Consider the following 19,855-nt stretch of genomic DNA (forward strand, 5'->3'; position numbering starts at 1 on the left):
AGTAGAACATACCTTTCAACTATAGAACTCCTGATAATTCCTCCTCCAAATGTCCTAGCTATACTTTATACCACTCTGCATTGTTCTTATGTCTGACAGATACAGTCTCATCAATAATTTCTAATGATTATGATCATTCTAAAATTTCTCGTTGGCTAATATTTATTTTTTCTACTGGTTTACTTAATTTCTTCTAACATCCAACTTTGGCCTTCCTAGCCATGCTTCCTTATTGCTTCCCATACAAGCCAGAAAGGTCAAGTCAAATTTCCCAAGGACTAGTTATTGTCTGTTTCTCTTTGTGATCATTCTGTTTGTCTTTAGCTTTGGATATAAATCTAAATTTTCATAGTTAGAACATACTGTCCTTAATTTGTTAAATTGCCTCCTTTTCCAAAAAGAAGCAGAGTGAACTATAATTACATACAGGGTAAGATAATATTGTCTAATAAAGGCTGCAACATTGTTTCTCCTGAGAACAGACTGAAGTGTTTAGCATTGTCCCACCATTGAGGAGATAAGATTCAGATATGTGTATAAATATACAAACATGTACACTCAACCCCCTGCAAGGTAGAATAATTCAGCTCCCTACTAGCTTATTATGTAATTGAGGTGCCAATTAAATGAGATTATGCAACAGTATAGAAATAATACTATGTATCCTTGCCTGAGCTAAATATTTCCCCCAATGATTCTGAGTCTTTTTCTTTGTGGAGTTCAGAATCCTTGGGGAATCGAAAATTGGACCTACTGCAGGTGAGCAGAGTTAGAACAGAATAAATTTCAGTCAAGGCTCTATTGTTTCTGTGGTGAGTTTACTGGTGAGATTTTGTTAGATTTCTGCCCTATTTTAGTTGACGGTTTTGGCTGATAGCATTTAGGGTTCGTGGAAGATTCTGAACACTGTATTCCCAAAGCTGTTGATGGACAGGTAGGATGAAAGGTGATGAAGGTAGTTGAATCAGCAGTATGGGTGACTGAAGTAATTCCTGTATCTGAATAGCTGGAGAAGCTTTTAATTCTGGTTAATTGCTTTTACCTTTCCATAGAGCTAGAATTAGAAGGCAGCTATCTGTAGGGCAATATCCAGCATGTTCCCCTTTCTTCTTACAGGGTTGATTCTGAAAGAACATTCTACTTAACCCCAGGAGATAAAACTTTTTTGAATATTTTGAAGGTCGAATGCTCAATAAAGTTTATCAGGTGAAAACTTCTGGAAATAGGGTTTTTATAAGATCGTTGTAAGGATAGATTGGCCAATATATCAGTTTTAAAGCACCAAAATTATATGTTTATAGATTGTTTAAGTCAATCACCTAAGTCCTCTGTTGGTTATTCAATTTTCAAGAAGAAATTCTATCTGTACTGCAAAATAAAGAAAATGTCTTTGATGTAGAATGGAAGCTCTTAATTGAATCCAAAGGATACATGTATTTGGGAAATTAGATCAGTATCTGATTGTTCAGGTTTTCACTTGCTTTTATTCAGTCTGCTGTAGCTTAGGAAACATGGCAAGGTACCAGGAGTCTCAGGTCCCATTTCTATTCCTGGCTCTGTCACTGTCTTGCTGGGTGACATGAGGAGACTCATCCTCCTGTGGTCATGGTTACTTTGTGCAAAGTGCAGCTAAGAGCTTGTTTCCTATGCTTCCACTAGAGATGCTCTATGGATTCTTGGGTAATCCTTGAAAAACACCTGGATATTTGTAGAAAATAATCGATGAATTATTCTGAGTCTCAAAGTTTGTGTTTTTTTTGTAAAAAGATAGCATTTACATATTCATTTCCTAGTTTTGCTACAAACATAAGTATAGTTATTTGAAACCTCCAGAATGTACACTATAAATTCAAGATATATACCTCCCTTGGATATAATCCTTGCTTATAATCTATCTTTATGCTCACCAATTTCTCACTAGCGGTTGCTGTGACTGCCTAACACTTTCAGACTAAAGCTGAAATGTTAATATTTAGTAATCAACACACAAGTTGATTAGCACCTATAATAACTCTTCTTACTCACTTTAATGTAACCAAAGAATAATGCTTCTTTTCTTCCTTAAGCTTTTCAAAGCAGCAAGAAGAATAGCAGGTGTAAGTTCTAACATGTAACTTCTGCCAGCTCTCGGGTATCAGTGAATGTGAAAACATATTCCAACTAAAGTCACAATTTGTTATTCCAGAAAAGCCAGCCACTATTTAAGAGCAAAAAATTATATATGTTGGTATATTAATTTGGTGATTATATCTTGCACATGGGTGAGTTCACATGGGAGACTATGGAATAGATCTCCCACAGAGCAACATTAAGTTGAGAGACAAAAGATGAACAGGAGTTAGCTAGATACATAACACAGGAAGCATTCCCTCTCAGGCCTTTCTGGAGATACATCACAGAGAAAGAGTTAGGCCCATTTGACAAAAAGGTTAATGGGGTCGAGTTCGTTAATGGGGTCGAGTTCAGTGGACATTGAGATACTGTCCTGAGGAAGGTAGGATCTAGGTAACTTGTGGTCTTTTGTGCCAAACGTTTAGAATTTTGCTGAGCATGAACTGGATGTTAAGGATGTTAAGCAGAGAAATGACATGACATGATTTGCATTTGAGAAAGATTTCTTTGGTGGCTGAATAGAGAACAATCCAGGAAGGTAATGATAAAAGTGAGAGAACTTGCCAAGACTCAACTGAGAGATGAAGTTTGGCTGGACAAGAATGTAAGAGTTAGAAACTGATGAGTTGTATCCTAGGATTTATAGATAGAGAAGTTTGGATGGTTGGACAGATAGACAAAATGGTACTTTTTTTTTTTTTGTCAGTAGTGGAGCTTGAACTTGGGGCCTGAGTGCTGTCTTTTGCTCAAGGCTAATGCTCTAATCACTTTGAGCCACAATGCCATTTCTGATTTTCTGGTGGTTAATTGGAGATAAGAGTCTCACAGATTTCCTGTCTGGGCTGGCTTTGAACTGTACACCTCAGATCTCAGCCCTCTGAGTAGCTAGGATTACAGGCTTGAGCTACCAGTGCCCAGAAAACTTGTAGGGAAACAACACTGGAGGGAGTGGTGGAGGATGATACGAGTTTAGCCTGTTAAGTGTATTCAGTTTGAGGCACCTAAGATAGCCAAGTAGGCATTGTCGTGCAAGTTGGAGCCAAGAAAAATGGACAGGGCTGGAGACAGAACTCTGGAAGCCCTAGATCCATAGCTAGCATAAGAAAGAGGACTGAACTGGGCTCTCAGAGTTCCAGTATTTAGACATAGAAGAACAGACATAGTAGATGGAAAACCGAGAAGAAGATGGGTCCTCTGAGGCCAAGGGAAGATACCAGCGCTGAAAGCAACCAGAAGTCTGGTAGTGTGAGAATTGAGTCAGTGGGCACTGGATTAGGCAGAAAGGAGCTAAGACTGATGGTCTTTCTTTGCAATGTGAGTGTCATATCAGATGGGAGTATGGTTGGAGTCAGAGTGCTCAAGAGAAAGTGATCATCATGAGAAGTTAGGAAGAGACTGAGATCATAGTGGCTTTTCCTTGTATATGTTCTGTTATTCGACCAGTTAAAATATTCAGAACTTCGCCGCAGTTTCTGGAACTAGGAAGAATCTTAAGAAGAACGTAGTTTTATGTCTTGCCTTAGAGAGAGATGGATGAGTCGTGGGAAAGTTAAAAGGATTTGCTTCGCGAGCTAACTAGGAAGAGGTCTTGGGGGAGGGGGTTAGGCGCTATCTCAAAGAGTGTGCTGGGAGTCTGTGGGCTCTCAGGTGTGATGTTAATGCCAGAGGAATAGGGCGGCTCCAAGGGTTTCCTCTCGAGGGAGAAAGGAATTTAGAAGGGGGATGAAGGAGAACTAGAGGAAGTACTGGAAGAATAGGAAGCGGGAAGAACTGAAAGGAGAAGTCTCAAAGGTGTGGGACGAGCTTTTGGAAAGGTGAGAGAGAGGCTTCTCCGACTGCATCATTTGTCTGCATCATTGTAATGAGTCTAGGTGATTAGTGTGAGGGCAGGTGTCTCAATGAAAATGTTTCCCTTTTCTGGGACAGTTTATGGCACAAAGGGTCATGGATTTAAACTTGAAATTCTGTAAGGCAGAAAGATTTGTAGAGAATCATTGAGCCTTTTTTTCCTTCTAGGTCATTACTAACTTGACAGGACTGATGGTTGCCATCACTCGTTTTTAGGTGTAGGTTGCAGATAATGGGGGATGGGTGGGGGTGGGGTAGGTTACTGTGTACCTGGTAGTGGAATGTGGGAGGGGAAAGTATGTATCCAGGAGCACCAGAGGAATCTTTGTCTTTGTATCTCATTAACTGGCTATTTGGCTTCGGTTGGCTCACTGGAAAATATAGAAAGTGAACTAGGTAATATTTATGCTTGTCAGCTCAAAGTATGATGATATGTGCCTGAGTCAGTGAATGTAGTCCTCTTTTTCTGGGCACAGGTGGCCAACCACAGTCATGAAGATTCTGGCATCAGCCTAAGAGGTGATCATGCCTCTTGTACGCATTTTTGGTGATTGTTATAGCCCTGTGAGATCTCGTTTAGTTATATGCAGAGTGTGATGGAAGGGATTTGTGTAACTAATATTAGAAAGTTTATACATGATTAGCCATGAGTGCATTGTCTATTTTGGGGATTATCTGTCTATAGTAACCAAAGACTAGTCTTCCTATTGCCCAGCCGGGGCTTAGGCCACTTCAAAAAGAGAAACTGTAATAGGGTCAGAGATGGACAATGTGTGTGGAATGAGAGCATGAATGTGTGCATTTATGTGTCTCTCTAAGCTGCCTCTCTGGCTGCAATTGCAAATCCGGTTATCTGTGACTGTTAGAATAGCCATTGTTTTGTGTCTTCCAACTCTATTTTTTATTCAGATGTGCAAATGGGGGCCATAAGAGAGATAAATGCAAACTGTCAGTTCTCTACATTTGGCTTACAGGTGGATTTTGCCTGACGGCATATGTGTTATGCACTAAAATTCAGCAGCTCTTTTGGGGTTCTGGGTTTCTGGTTTCTGTTCTTACTGCTTCGCTGCTTAGTGCTGGTGGTCCCAGCTCTACTCTTCTGATCTTGTCCAAGGGAAAGAACCGACAAGACCTAGTTCCTGGCGGTTAAGATTTACTGTGTAATACACATTGTGAATGCTCTGGGAAAGCTCTGCCCACAGCAGAGTAGAGATTGCTAGGCACATGCTTGAAGAGAGTAAGTGAAGTTTGAGGTTATGGAAGGTGTTAAGCTTTCTACAGAGGTTAAAAGAGCCAGCAAGAGATGAGTTAGGACTAGATCCTAGGTTGTTCCCTTTGCCCTGCTTAGGATGCATATTCTGGAGAACAGAGCAAGTTCTCGTGTGGGGACATGGAGAAAGTTTCCTGTTTAGAGACTAAAAGGGAAAAATGGGATTAAGACTGACCAGAGAACCTTTGTGTGCCAGTTTAAGTGGGAGGACTTTTTCATACAGATAGTTATAAAATATCTATCTAGATCTCTATGTAGGCATGTTTTGTATCTATATGCGAATATATAAAAGATTTTTGTCAAAGTGCAGTTAAATTTACTTTGGAGAATAAACATTTTCAGTTTTGAAGTTATTTAACTGTGATTTATTTTGAAAAAAGCCATGGTGGGCTATTAAAAGAAATATTATCTTGCTGGGCGCCAGTGGCTCACGCCTGTAATCCTAGCTACTCAGGAGACTGAGCTCTCCTCAGAGGTTCAAAGACAGCCCCAGCAGGAAACTCTTACCTGTGATTTTTTTTTATTGTGAAAATACTGTACAGAGGGGTAACAATTACATGGGCAAGATAATGAGTACATTTCTTATCAAGCATTGTAGCCTCCTCCTTTGTTTCCCCTTCCTATATATAGGAGAAACTAATACAAAGTTTTATATATTCATTAAGGTAGTTTCCCAAAATGCCATTAAGAAGAAATTAATAACTTCCTATGTTAGATATTTTCAACTAACAGTTGACCATTGGACATGATTGAGTTGTATTTATAGAAACATGTTCATGAATCTAGGTTTGTTATACTGTCAGCCAGCTTTGTCTAAATTATCAAAGATAAGTACAATGAACACTGAATTTCAGTGTGTGCTTAGGTCTTAAGGTTTTCCTTTTTTTTTTTTTTTAAGTGATATTGAGGTTAGAAACTAAGGTCTGTTTGTTAGGCAGGTGTACTACTGCTGAACCATGTTTCTCACCTCTGCTTTTTGCTGGCAGTTTTAAAGATAGAGTCTTATTTTCTGTTTGGACATATATCTGGACCATGATCTGCCTGTTTTAGACTTTATATTGTTGCTAGGATAAAAGGCACATATCACCATGTCCAGTTTTTCTCAATTGAGATGGAATCCTGCCCATTATTTTTGGTCTAGACTTGTTTAGGACTATTATTCTAGGCAATCTCAGGCTCCCATATAGTTTAGGATAACAGGAATATTCCACTGCACGCAGTTATATGTTGACAAGGAGGCTTGCACATTTTTTTTTTCTACCTTGGCTGGACATGATTCACTATAGTTCCATTCCTACTCTCCAAAGTAGCTAGAATCAAAGATGTGAGCCACTGGTATCTGGCTGTATGCCTTAACATTTTTTTCCCCTTTTACCTACATTGGGGTTTGAACTTGCCAAGCAGGAGCTCTTGCCACTGAGCCATGTCTCCAGCAGAATCCTTGGGTTTGAAGACTAGAATTCTTTTGCTAGAAAGTAGATCGCTAAAGAATAGCCCAAGTATAGCCAGCTGCCGGTGGCTCACACCTGTAATCTTAGCTACTCAGGAGGCTGAGATCTGAGGATTAGGGTTCAAAGCCAGCCTGAGCAAGTTTGTGAGATTCTTATTTCCAATAAACTACTAGAAAATTGGAAGTGGCGCTGTAGCTCAAGCGGTAGAGTGTTTGCCTTGAGCTAAAAAACTCAGGGACAGTACCCAGGCCCAGAGTTCAAACCCCATGACCGACAAAAAAAAAAAAAAAAAAGAATAGCCCAAATAAGAACCATAAGCTTGCTTCTCAGAACTTTGAGACATTGTCTCTAAAGTTGTTTGTTCTTACCTAGAGATTGTTATCGCCATCACGATCAAATATTAAAAGTGCTGTGCTCAGTAAATATCAGGTAACAAGGTGAGATTTCTTATCAGTCTTGCATGGGGAACCTCAAGTTGCCTTGAGGATTTCTGAGAGCCCTTCAATATATAAAATTCCCAGGCAGTTCAGAGGGAAGCAAAGTACTTCCTTGCTTTCTCTTCTAAAATTACTTTTAGTATTTGTTTGCTTGCATGCCTGATCTTAAGTGTATGTGATAGCAAACTACAAAGTCCAAATTCTTAATTTTTTTTTACTTAAAAACTTTAAAAATTATCCTTAAGTAGTTATACAAAGGAGATACAATATAACAAAGCAGTTTATGAATATAATGCATTTTGATCATTGTCACCTCCTTCAACATTTTCATCCCCATTTGACCCACTCCTTTCCTTACTTTTCTTAATTTTACGGTATGTACAATGAAGTCTTGACTGCATTCTCACCGATTTCTCCCCTTTATTATCTGTCTGTCTTCCTTTAACCTCACCTACCTATTTCCTGGTGTTCATTTTGTCGGGTTTTGACCTAGTCTGTCTAAAAGATTACTATTTGAGCTCTCCAAAGAGTCTGTTATACATCAGTTAATTTATTTGTAAACACTTGCATATCACCCTACATGTTACTTATAGATTTATAGGTGCATTCTATCTACCATAATTGAGGGAAACCATGTAACTGTTGTTTCTCTGGGTCTGTATTATTTTACTTAGTATAATTTTTATGTCTTTCCATTTCCTTACAAATGGTACAATATTATTCTTTCTAATAGATGATTAAAATTTCACTGTGTGTGTATACTACATTTTCTTAATCCATTTGTCCACTGAGGGCTGATTTCATATCTTGGCTGTGGTGAACAGTATTGCAGTGAACATGGTTGTACTGGTGACTTTACTGTAATCTTGTTTGTACCCAGGAGTGGGACTGCTGGGTTATAGAGTAGGTCTATGTTTAGTTTTTTAAAGACCCTTCATATTGCTTTCCAGAGTGGTTGAACAAGCTTATATATTACCACCAACAGTGTATTAGTTTTCCCTGTTGGCCACATCCTCCCCAGCATTTGTTGTTGTTTGTTTTCTGGATACTGTCCATTTCTAACTGGGATAAGATGGAATCTCAGTGTTGTTTTGATTAGCATTGAAGTTTTTTTTGTATTTTTTATTGTAAAAATAGTGTACACAGGGGTTATAGTTACGTGAGTAAGGTAATGAGTACATTTCCTATCGAGCATTGTTAGCTCCTCCTTTGTTTTTCCCCTACCATCCCTTCTCTCCCCACTTCCTCAACTCTTCCCCCCACCCCAGTTGTAAGGTTTGTTTTCTAAATAGAGTCTTGTACATCTCATTGTTACAATGGGTCATCCTGTATCCTTGTTTCAGCATTTTGTTATTTCCCTTCCCCTCCCCAAATTAGAAAAATGTATGTACAAGATGCAGGGCACTGATATCAAATGCAGTGAAAACAGGGGTTATACAGTGGGGGAAGAACACACAAGAGAAACAAAAAAAATCACATAGTACTACATTTTTAGATACATTAAAGACAATAGCAAGAAAGAAAAAAAACAAGTTGTCCCTATCTTGGGGTTCATTTCACTTATCACCATCTTATCTGGTCATACGTACATAGCTTTTGACCTTTTCTGCTTGTCCTTGACTTATATTAGCTGTTACAAATAAGGGAAACTATGGGACCTATGTTTCTTTGGGCCTGGCTTACTTCACTTAATATAAGTTTTTCCCAAGTCTTTCCATTTCCTAACCAACGGGGCGATGGCATTCTTTCTGATGGAGGCATAGAATTCCATTGTATACATATACCACATTTTCTTGATCCATTCATCTACTGAGGGGCATCTGGGTTGGTTCCATATCTTAGCTATGGTAAATAATGCTGCAATAAGCAAAGTTGTGCTGGTAGCCTTGTATGGCCTTGTTTGTGATTCGTTGGGTAAATGCTCAAAAGAGGGATTGTTGGGTCATAGGGGAGCTCTATGTGGAGTCTTTTGAGGAACCTCCATACTGCTTTCCAAAGTGGTTGAATAAGTTTATACTCCCACCAGCAATGCAGTAGAGTTCCCTTCTGGCCACATCCCCTCCAGCATCTGTTGTTATTAGAGTTCTTGATTATAGCCATTCTAACTGGGGTGAGGTGGTATCTCAGTGTTGTTTTGATTTGCATTTCTTTTATGGCTAGACAGGTTGAGCATTTCTTCATGTGTCTATTGAGCATTCTTATTTCCTCTTCACTTGTTTATCCGGCAGTTGTTTCTTTGAGGATTTGTTGTTGTTGGGGAATTTAATTTGTTGATTTCTAAGTATATTTTAGATATGAGAGACCCTTGTCCGATGTATGGTTAATGAAGATTTTTTTTCTTCTTTTTTATTAATAAGTTTTTTTATTGTGAAAATACCATACAGAGGGGTTACAGATCTTCTCCCAATTTCTTGTTTTTTTTTTATTGATCTTGCTAGCTGTGTCCTTTGCTCCCAATTTCTTGGTTTTCTATTGATCTTGCTAGCTGTGTCCTTTGCCATGCAGAAACTCTGTAATTTTATGCAATCCCATTTGTTCAACCTTTCTTTGATTTGTTGTATTTCTGGGTCTTTATTAACAAAATTTCGGCCTGTGCCAAGGAACCCTAGAGTTTCTCCAATTCTTTTTTTTCTTTTTTTTTGGTCAGCCATCCGGTTTGAACTCTGGGCCTGGGTGCTGTCCCTGTGCTCTTCAGCACTCTAACACTTGAGCCACAGCGCCACCTCTGGTTTTCTGGTGGTTTGTTGAAGATAAGAGACTTTCCTGCCTGGGCTGGCTTTGAACCATGATCCTCAGATCTCAGCCTTCCTGAGTAGCTAGACATGAGCCCCTGGTGCTCAACAAATTTTGAATTCTTACCCAAGCATTACATCAAGAGCTGGCTTACGCCCCTTCCCCACTCAGCTGCAATTATATCATGCCTTTGGCAGGGGGTTTCCTTTTCATGAACTGGTATTTAAGCCCTAGTAAATTAGTAATGCTAGTTTGGTGATATCTCACTACAGTTGCCAATGGACACTCTATGTATTTGTGGATGAGAAGCTAACAATTTATTTGAATTACATTTATTGAATTTAGGGGTTATATAAACTCGTCTATTAAGTTTAAGGATTGTGTAGGCCAGTCTTTCTTATATGAAGTACCTAATGTAGAACCTTCTTGCCTTAAAGATTTTTGGCAATCTCTTCTTCAGTGAATGGTGCTGGCAAAATTGGTTAAATACCTGTAGAAAACTAAAGTTAGCTCCCCTGTACCAGAATCAACTCCAAATGGATCAAAGACCTTGAAATCAAAGCAGACACCCTGAAAACATTTCAGGAAGGAATAGGAGAAACCCTAGGTCTTCTAAGCACAGGCCAAAATTTTCTCAATAGAGACCCAGAATCACACCAAATCAAAGAAAGGGCCAAACGGGACTGCATGAAGCTGTAGAGCTTCTGCATGGCAAAGGACATAACTAGCAAGATCAATAGAAAGTCCACAGATTGGGAGAAGATCTTCACTAGCCATACAACGGACAAGGGTCTCATATCTAAAATATACTTGGAACTCGAAAAATTAAATCCCCCAACAACAAATCCTCGAAGAAACAACTGCTGCATAAACAAGTGGGCTAAAGACTTAAAAAGAAACTTCTCTGAAGAGGAAAGAAGGATGGCCAATAGACACATGAAGAAATGCTCAGCCTTTCTAGCCATAAAAGAAATGCAAATCAAAACAACATTGAGATTCCACCTCATCCCAGTTAGAATGGCTAGAATCAAGAACTCTAAAAACAACAGATACTGGAGGGGATGTGGACAGAAGGGAACTCTACTGCATTGCTGGTGGGAGTGTAAACCTGTTCTACCACTTTTGGAGGTTCCTCAAAAGACTTTACATAGAGCTCCCCTATGACCCAGCAATCCCACTTTTGGGCATTTACCCAAATGATCACAAACAAGGCCATACTAAAGCTACCAGCACAACTCTGTTTATCTTAGCCTAGCTAAGATATGGAACCAACCCAGATGCCCCTCAGTAGATGAATGGATCAAGAAAATGTGGTATATATGCATATATATAAAATATTTATTCCATTTTGTATATATTGTGCGCGTGCACGCGCGCGCACACACACACACACACCCACACACCCACACACACAATGGAATTTATGCCTCCCTCAGAAAGAATGACATTGCCCCATTTGTTAGGAAATTGAAAGACTTGGAAAAACTTATATTAAGTAATCCAGGCCCAAAGAAACATAGGTCCCATGGTTTCCCTTATTTGCAATATCTAGTATATGTCTGGGACAAACAGAAAAGGTCAAAAGCTATGTATTTATGACCAGATAAGATGATGTTAAGTGGAATGAACCCCAAGATAGGGACAGAAGTGGTTTTTCGTTCTTGCTATTGTTCCTAACGTATTTATAATGTACCATGTGGTTTTTTGTTCCTTTGTTTGTTCCTCCCCCACGGTATAACCTCTGTTTTCACTGTATTTGATATCGGTGCCCTGCGTCTTGTATACATACTTCTCTAGCTTGGGGAAGGGAAGGAAAAAAACAAAATGCTTGAATAGGGATACAGGTTGATCCATTGTAACAATGAGATGTACAAGACACTATGTTGAAAACAAACATTATAATTTAGGCAGAGTGATGGAGGAGAGGAGGAGTGGAGGGGGGATGGATTGTAGTTGAGGAGGTGGGAGGGAAGGAATTGTAGGGGAAAAACAAAGTAGGAGGTAACAATGCTTGATAGGAAATGTACTCATTACTTTGCTCATGTAACTGTAACCCCTCTGTACAGTATTTTTACAATAAAAAACGTATTTAAAAAGATTTTTTTTGTATTTTCACAATAAAAAATGTACTTCTAATTAAAAAAAATAAACATAAGCATTGAACTTAAAAAAAAAGATTTTTGGCAGCTTCACAAAAGTGCCTGGAATTTAAGTTTTTTATATTTTTGTTTTTAAAAATTTTATTGTAAAGGTGATATACAGAGGGGTTACAGTTATGTGATTCAGGTAATGAGTGCATTTCCTTTTGAATGACTCCAAACACAATGTCACTCCTTCCTTACAAATTATGGCTGTTTAAAAAATTTGCTCTTTTTTTTAAACTATTGCAAATCAATAATTTCTAACAGAGGATTTTAAAATTTAAGTCTAAAAAGTCTCTTATAATAAGTAGGTAACTGTTGCTGATTCTTTGTGCATCTTACTATTTTATAGACTTCTTGTGGGGTTAGAAAGTCTGTCTATCAAACTTTGCCTTTTCCTGTGTCCTTTCCCTCATTCTAAGTTTTCTTGTACCTATACTTCTAGTTGAGTTTTTTAGTCTAAGAAGTAAAGCAGCACCTTTTGGCAATCTAGCACATATCTAGTTCTCTACCTCCTCTTCAACATATTTCTTTTCACAATGAAGAAAATAGTAAATGTCTCATTGTTGCTTCCTTACATTTTCTTGTCAATAGTTGTCAATGTGTTTTAGGCATCTTGTCATAAAACCAGTTTAACATTAAATAAGACAGGGAAGGCACTATTGAACTCGTATTTTGGGAATGCTGTTTACTGGTTTTGGAAAAATGAATATGCTATATGTTTTGGGATCTTTTCTTTGAACTGATGAGAATAGAAATTCACTTGATTATAGAAAGAATAGATAAAAACCATTTCTTGATGTCTAATTAGAGATATATGTGGGAGGCTGGGTGGGATGAGGTAGGAGAGAATGAGGAGCACTGGAGCGATCAGAGATTTTACCTCTCCTTTGGGGATCCTTCAGCTAAAACATAGTGCTGAAATCTCAAGTAAGAATAATTATAGGCTGCCTTTTTCTAAAATAGGCTTAGGGTGAAATGAAAGTAACATTGAAGACTGAGCTTAGTGTATCATGAATGACATGGAACTGTGGACCCACTACAAGTTGACCTAAAATTCACCTCGTCGCTTCCTTCCTCTATACTAGGAAGCAAACATAATTATAAGGTTGATGGGATGAATATAGTGTTGAAGAAGTATTCAAGCAATGATGGTGCCCTTGATGAGATGATGAAGCCCTTCTTGGTCCTTATACCTGAGCTATTCACCTGTGGTATTTTATGGAGAGGACACTTGGCTAGCTGTGACAGCATCCTAAATCTCTCCAAACAGTGTTTTCTGCTCCTGCATGATGGGGATGATCACAGAGTTGCAAGAAGAGTCAGCTGTGACTGACTGGCATGCTTATAAGCATTTGTTATGGTTGCTGTCCATTGAACGTATTGTAGTAAACACAGCAACGTGCTTCCCAGGAAGGAACTGGAAGATCCTTCCTCTATCCAACACATGCATATGTTGTTAACCAGCAAGTCATCTATAGAATCTTTAAATTGCTAAATTTTTAGTTCCCTGGCTTGTGAAGTTGTTTGATTCTTCCAAGTTCTGAATCATCCTAAGTCGTAAAGTGGGTATAAGTGAGAGCCACCTTAAGTTGGATCACTATGGAATTACTAAGTAGAAGAGTCTCCAGTTTGCCTGAAAACATTAGAGCAATAACCACAAGAATGTAGTAGGCTGTACTATCTCAGGAATTGGGAGATTTGGAAGTGACAATTTCATTGTACTTTCTGCTTGGGCTTTCTGTACTCTCTGGGAATAAACAAGAATTACACAGTAATGATTCTGATGTTCAGAGATAAGCAGGGCAGCCATGTTTGCTTCTCAGCAGTGCTGTCTTTCATGTGGATTGTGACACATTCCAAGACATTCTGAATGTGTTGGGAACTCCTACCCTCTGTCACTGCAAGGCAAGTAGGATACTTACTTAACCACATGATATTACGCTAAGTGGCAAATAAAGGACTCAGTGCCCTTGACTGTATGCTTGAGTGAACACTGTCAAATGTGGATCCCAGGAATTTAACTTTATAGTAGCAAGAATAAACTTTATTTTAGCAATATTTATAATAGTCACCTCTTCTTCCAGGCACTGGTGATTCATGCCTGTGATCCTAGCTACACAGGAGGCTGAGATCTGAGGATCATGATTCTGAAGCCAGCCCAAGCAGAAAAGTCTTTGAGATACTTATCCCTAATTATGCATTAAAAAAAAGCTAGGAGGCTGGGCGCTGGTGGCTCATGCCTGTAATCCTAGCTACTCAGGAGGCTGAGATCTGAGGATCTCTGTTCAAAGCCAGCCCGGACATGAAAGTCCATGAGACTCTTATCTCCAATAAACCACTCAGAAAATCGGAAGTGGCGCTGTGGCTCAAGTGCTAGAGCACTAGGCTTGAGCTGAAGAGCTGAGGGACAGCACCCACGCCTGGAGTTCAAGCCCTACAATGGACAAAAAAAAAAAAGAGAAAAAGCTGGGAGTGGAGCTGAGGTCAAGAGGTAGAGCACTAACTTGAACACAAAAGCTCAGGGATAGTGAGTGCCTAGTTCAAGCCCCAGGACTGGCACACACACACACACACACACACACACACACACACACACACACACATGCACACACACATACACACACACACACATGTCACCTCTTCCTAATGTACTACTGCTGTTTTAAAAAAGCTTTGCTCTTTAAAAAAATTATTGCAAGCCAATAATTTCTAGCAGAGGATTTTTAAATTTGAGCCTAAAAAGTCTCTCATAATAAGTAGGTAACTGTTCTTGATTCTTTGAGCATCTTACTAGTTTTTAGACTTCTTGAAGGATTGGAAAGCCTGTCTATCAAACTGTTCCTTTTTTTTTAACATGTAAAACAACACGACATGCTCAACTTTTCTGTTCCCTCGAGCCTGCAGTCATTTTGAGAGTCATAATATAAAAATAGCCATTAATTTTCCTGACATTTTTCTGAGACAGATAAAGCACCATTAATGAAAATAAATACTGAGGTTAACCTGTGATAGTCTCACCCACAATGATATCTTTTCAGCAGGAATGTTGCTTTATTGATCAAGAAGACAGGTATTCTGTCCGTCTCAGTTCTGTGGTGTTTTTGTTACTTAATACATATGACTCACTAAGTATTTGGTCATTACTTCGAGGAAGCATGCCTACCTCGTCCAGCCCATCAAAAGCAAGCCTGTCTTATTCTTTGTTCTCATGAGCAAGGAAGCTGAAGAGCAGAATGTTGCTCGAGAAGTACTTGGTCATGCAGCAGTCATCGTCCTACTTCCTCATGGTCTACTTAATCCCAGAACCATAAAGAGAAAACAGTTACCAATAATATAGGTAGAGAAGGAGGGCACTCTGAGGTCAGAAATTGCTCAGCTTTGTGCAGTGATTTTCTCCAGCAGTTCCTGGAAGACAATACCTTCCTTACCAAGCATAATCTATTTACCATGCCTCGAGGATTCCCACAAAGAGTTTATAGCCATGTGAGTCCTAGAGAGTTATGGCTTCCTTGAAGGCCATCACTGAGAGTAGAAAACGTGGGCGTGTGGCACATTGACTGGCAGCAGAGCAGCTGGAAATGAGTGTGAAGGATTCTTTAAATTGGCAGACAGTTTCTAAAATTCTAAATATGATGATGACAGTTGTACAACTCTGTAAATATACCCAAACTATTGAGGTATGTTCTTAAGGTACACTTGTACATGGGCCTGAGATTTGGAATGTCCTGAAAGAACTTCCATTACCACTTGGTTATCTGGAGGGGCACCATAGCAGCCTGGAGGGCTGAATCACATCTGAAACTTCCCACCTGTTGAAAGGCGTTGTAGACATGTAGGGGACAAGATCATGAGGAGGGCAGGTGGTATCATTTTTGTGAGGGTGACAACTTAAATTAGGTTCTCAAAGCTAAAGGATCTTCCTGTCTAGAGTTGGAAGACTCAGTCTGAATCATTGTAACTCAGCAGGCTAAAGTCCACTTTAGAGTCAGAAATCTGACCTTATAATTTTAATGGCCCAAAGAGACTGTCTTTCCAATGGTTTGATGAATGTAAAACACAGATTGGGGTTAATGTATCAAATCTTTCTGTATAACCTCAGTGTGACTAATGTAACTTAATTACACATTGTTTTTTGCTTACCTGCCATTATTCAGGTGTAGAAAAATATTATGACAACATTCCTGCCTTGGTGTGTGTGTGTGTGTTTGTGCGTGTGTGTGTGTATGTGTGATATTTTCCTAATTCCTAAATGAAGCTTTCAGCATTTGATTTACTGAAGAAATTGGTTGGCTTTGCTTACTTGAATTGCTGGGACTTGAGATAAAACCTCCTGACTCCTTGAGTAACTGGAGCTCAGGAAACAATTGACGCTGTTTCTTATTTCACATTGTTTCTGAGACATTTCCTACTTCCTAGTATAATATAGCTTTCCCATGAGAACCATTTACTTGCAAATGGTTAGACATGATAAACCTCTCATTGGCACACATTCTGTGGGGAGAGTTTCACCATGCTTTGTTTGGAATAACAAGTTTCTGGTTATTTCTGTTTCTTCCTCTCTTCCTCCCTGCTCCCTTTCTATCTTTCCCTCTCCCCTCCCCTTCCCTGCATGTGTATTGTGAGGGCTTCTGCTCCAGGTTCATTCCCAGTATGAGCTGTTTCTTTTGCTCACTACCACATTGACTTCAGCCTCTTTATTCCTTAGTTGGAATCTGTTTTTTAAAGCGACATATTCTTTTAATGCTGCCTGTCTAAGGAAACCGCCTGTGAATGGTGGTTTTTTAGATGTGTTGACAGCAGTTGAGATCAGAATGCTGTATGTGGATTTCACTGTGGTATGTGATATTATCTCTGGCACTGGGACATGTGTCAAAGAATAAGTCCAGAAATGGGAAATGAAAACCATCAATGAGATAAACTAATCAAACTTACAATTAAAAAAAATGGTCACATTAGTAATTCTGAAGTGATGTTTTTCACATTCCAAAGTTATGTTGTAGATAGATAGAATGAAAGTAAAAGTTCCCAACTAAAGAGATTTGGAATTTTGAATTCTTTTCTTTTTTTGTCTTACCAGATATTTGCAAAAAAATATACTAAGTTGATTTTGCAGCTCCCTCTATCCAGAGAACTAAAGGCATTACTCAATCCTTTTTCTCCATGCCCTTCTCTTCAAGGCAGTTTTTGCTGGGCTGAGTTTATTTTTATCATTGCAACAACCAGTTTTTAGAAACTTTTGGAAACGAAAAAAGAAAAATGAGAAAGACACTGTAGCTGACATTCATTGTAGCTGTTTCCTAGTGTGAACATTTGAGTATTTCTGAAATCTTCTCTCCAACTATGTCTTCTTATCTCAGTCTGTCCCAATTCTAAGTCTCTGTTCTGCTGATAGGGTAAAAAAAAAAGACAAAAAGTTATACTGTAAAACTTTTTCCCCAGCACAATGACCTTTTTTTTTTTTTGACTTTTTGAACTTTGCTTTAGATCTTTATTTTTGTAGCTCCAACAGCTCCCTTTCTAGCACCTTAGCCAATACAATCACACACTCAACAAGGATAGACAGGAAAAGCCTCTAGGGCTTACCCAAATGAATGATGGGATTGAGACCCAATGTAGTTAAGAAGAGCATATAGTTCATTGACCACAGAGATATGGCCATAGACGAGGACTCCTGGAACTTTGGTATTTACTTGTTTTCCTAGACAAAAAGAAGGTCATCTGGATAGAACTAGAGTCCATACTAGTACAAATCTAGTTCTAGAACCAACAGGTTTAATTACAGTGTTGCTACATGAAAATTAGGAGAGAATTCTGATTTTCCAGTTCTGATTTGCCAAGTAGTGAATGATACCATTGAATTCATAGATCTTTTCTCAGACCTGTGGATCTTGAATATTTTGTGTGTAGCAGATAATAGAATTTGATGGTGTTGTGTGTGTGTGTGTGTGGTGGTGGTGGTGGTAAGGGCACACACCTGTAATCCTACCTACTTGTATCATAATCTGAAGCTGACAGAGGCAAAAGCCTAAGCCCTTATCTGGAAAACATACTAAAAAACAAAAAGGTCTAGAGGTGTGGCTTAAGTAGGTTGGAACACTTGCTTAGAAAGTGTGAGGTCCTGAATTCAATCCTCAGTACTAACCCCTCCCCCTAAACTATTGGCTATTACTGCAAATTTGTGTTGTACCTTCTGTTTAGGTCACCATACCATCTACATTGGGGTCCACGTACCCAAGAGCTACCGGAGAAGGAGACGTCACAAGAGAAAGACAGGGCATAAAGAAAAGAAGGAAAAGGAGAGAATCTCTGAGAACTACTCTGACAAATCAGATGTGGAGAATGCTGATGAGTCCAGCAGCAGTATCCTCAAACCTCTCAGTGAGTAATCTCTGGGCTCAGTGCCTCTCTGCCATGCTCCTTATCCTGGGGGAACATACCTTCTAGAATTTTGGGGCTCATGGACTGAAACAGTTATATGGGAATGGTCTCTGAAGGAAAATGTTGGTGGAGATGTTTTTCTTGAGCCAGACAGGTTGATCTGTGAAGTCAAGTAAAAGATTCTGTGCTAATTGTAAAAAGCAAATCAGATAACAGTTTAGGTAGAGTTATGTACTGTACATTCTGTTAGTCATAGGTAAGTTCTGTATTGTATATTCTGTTAGTAAAATGGGACAGTGTTACAGGTGGCATTTAGTATGGTGATCAACAGTGGCTGGAAGACTTTTAATAAACTCTTCGGATTGTTTCTGTTTAGGAAAAGGTTTTGTTGAGACAATAGGTTAAAATGAGAGTATGTGCATACATACTTAGATATCCTTCCAAATGTCAGCGTTGCAGGTGACATTTACCTAGATCGAATTCAAGTACTTTCGAGATGTTGAACATAGGAGGCATAATGTATCCAGTTTAGCAGGAATAAGTCAGAGAACACCCTGAGGCCCAACATGATAGAATGGGCTGTGTGCTTTGGGTGAGTGTTTATTCTGGTTACAAAACAGAATTCTTAGGGGAAAACTCAATGAATGATCTGCCTCAAATTTCATCCATGCCACTTGAGAGCAGTCACATGCATTTTGTTTCTGTTGAATCTATGTTGTGTGAAGTACGTATATCTATAGAGACAAGTCTTAGGGGCCAGATTCTGACTTGGGTTAGGTACACTGATGGCCTGTTGGAGATTACATTTTGGGAAAAACATAAAGGTATTTAAACGGGGCTGTGGGAAAGCGTGATGTAACTTAGAAGAACGAAGGGCGAAATAAGTCTTGAAGTGAAACGTTGAGCAGAGTGTCTATCATGCATTGTGAAAAGTTTCCAAGAACAGAATAGCAGTAGACCAAAAAACACCTCTGAACTCAAGTAATACAGTGGGCCGTGTGTTTAGGCACATGTTCATGTTGCTTTTGTCTCTTTTAATGTGGAGAGTATTTGGCTGTAGGGTTAGCCTGTGGCTGAAGTGAGAATGAGCATGTGCAGTGGAAACACATGCCAGTTTTGGAAGATTCCCCAACAGGAATTACACAGTGACAGCTTCTCATGTTGGCAGAGCGCCGCACATTCTCCATCCCTTTGCTATCCTTGCAGAAATACAGACCCTGCAATAAAATGCATTATGGGTGGCAATGATAAAGATCAGGTTCTGTCATTGAAGGTGATGACAGGCCAAATTAGGATGAACAGCTAAGGGGTGTTGAAAAGTGAATTCACAGAGTTAAATTAAAGCTGGTGTGAAGTGTAATGATGTGAACTTTTTAGAGCCTTACCACTGGTACTCAGCAGGTGGCTTAGGAACCTAGAGAAGTTACTATGGTGCAGGGGCCGTACAGATAGGCCACTGAGTTAAAGGTTACAAGGGAATTT

The 19,855-nt window shown here is 39.1% G+C and overlaps 1 protein-coding gene across 2 annotated transcripts in view; it reads left to right on the plus strand.

Moving 5' to 3' along the window:
* Positions 1-19,855, plus strand: part of Slc4a4 (solute carrier family 4 (sodium bicarbonate cotransporter), member 4) — a 312,953-nt gene that overhangs the window by 6,246 nt on the left and 286,852 nt on the right. For both annotated transcript variants that reach the window (XM_013020185.1, XM_013020188.1), the window contains exon 2: positions 18,194-18,373. In XM_013020185.1, coding sequence (XP_012875639.1) covers positions 18,194-18,373 — 180 coding nt within the window. The remainder of the gene's footprint in view (positions 1-18,193; positions 18,374-19,855) is intronic.

This window comes from Dipodomys ordii, unplaced genomic scaffold, assembly GCF_000151885.1.
Source record: "Dipodomys ordii isolate 6190 unplaced genomic scaffold, Dord_2.0 Scaffold49, whole genome shotgun sequence".
NCBI classification, from domain to species: Eukaryota; Metazoa; Chordata; class Mammalia; order Rodentia; family Heteromyidae; genus Dipodomys; species Dipodomys ordii.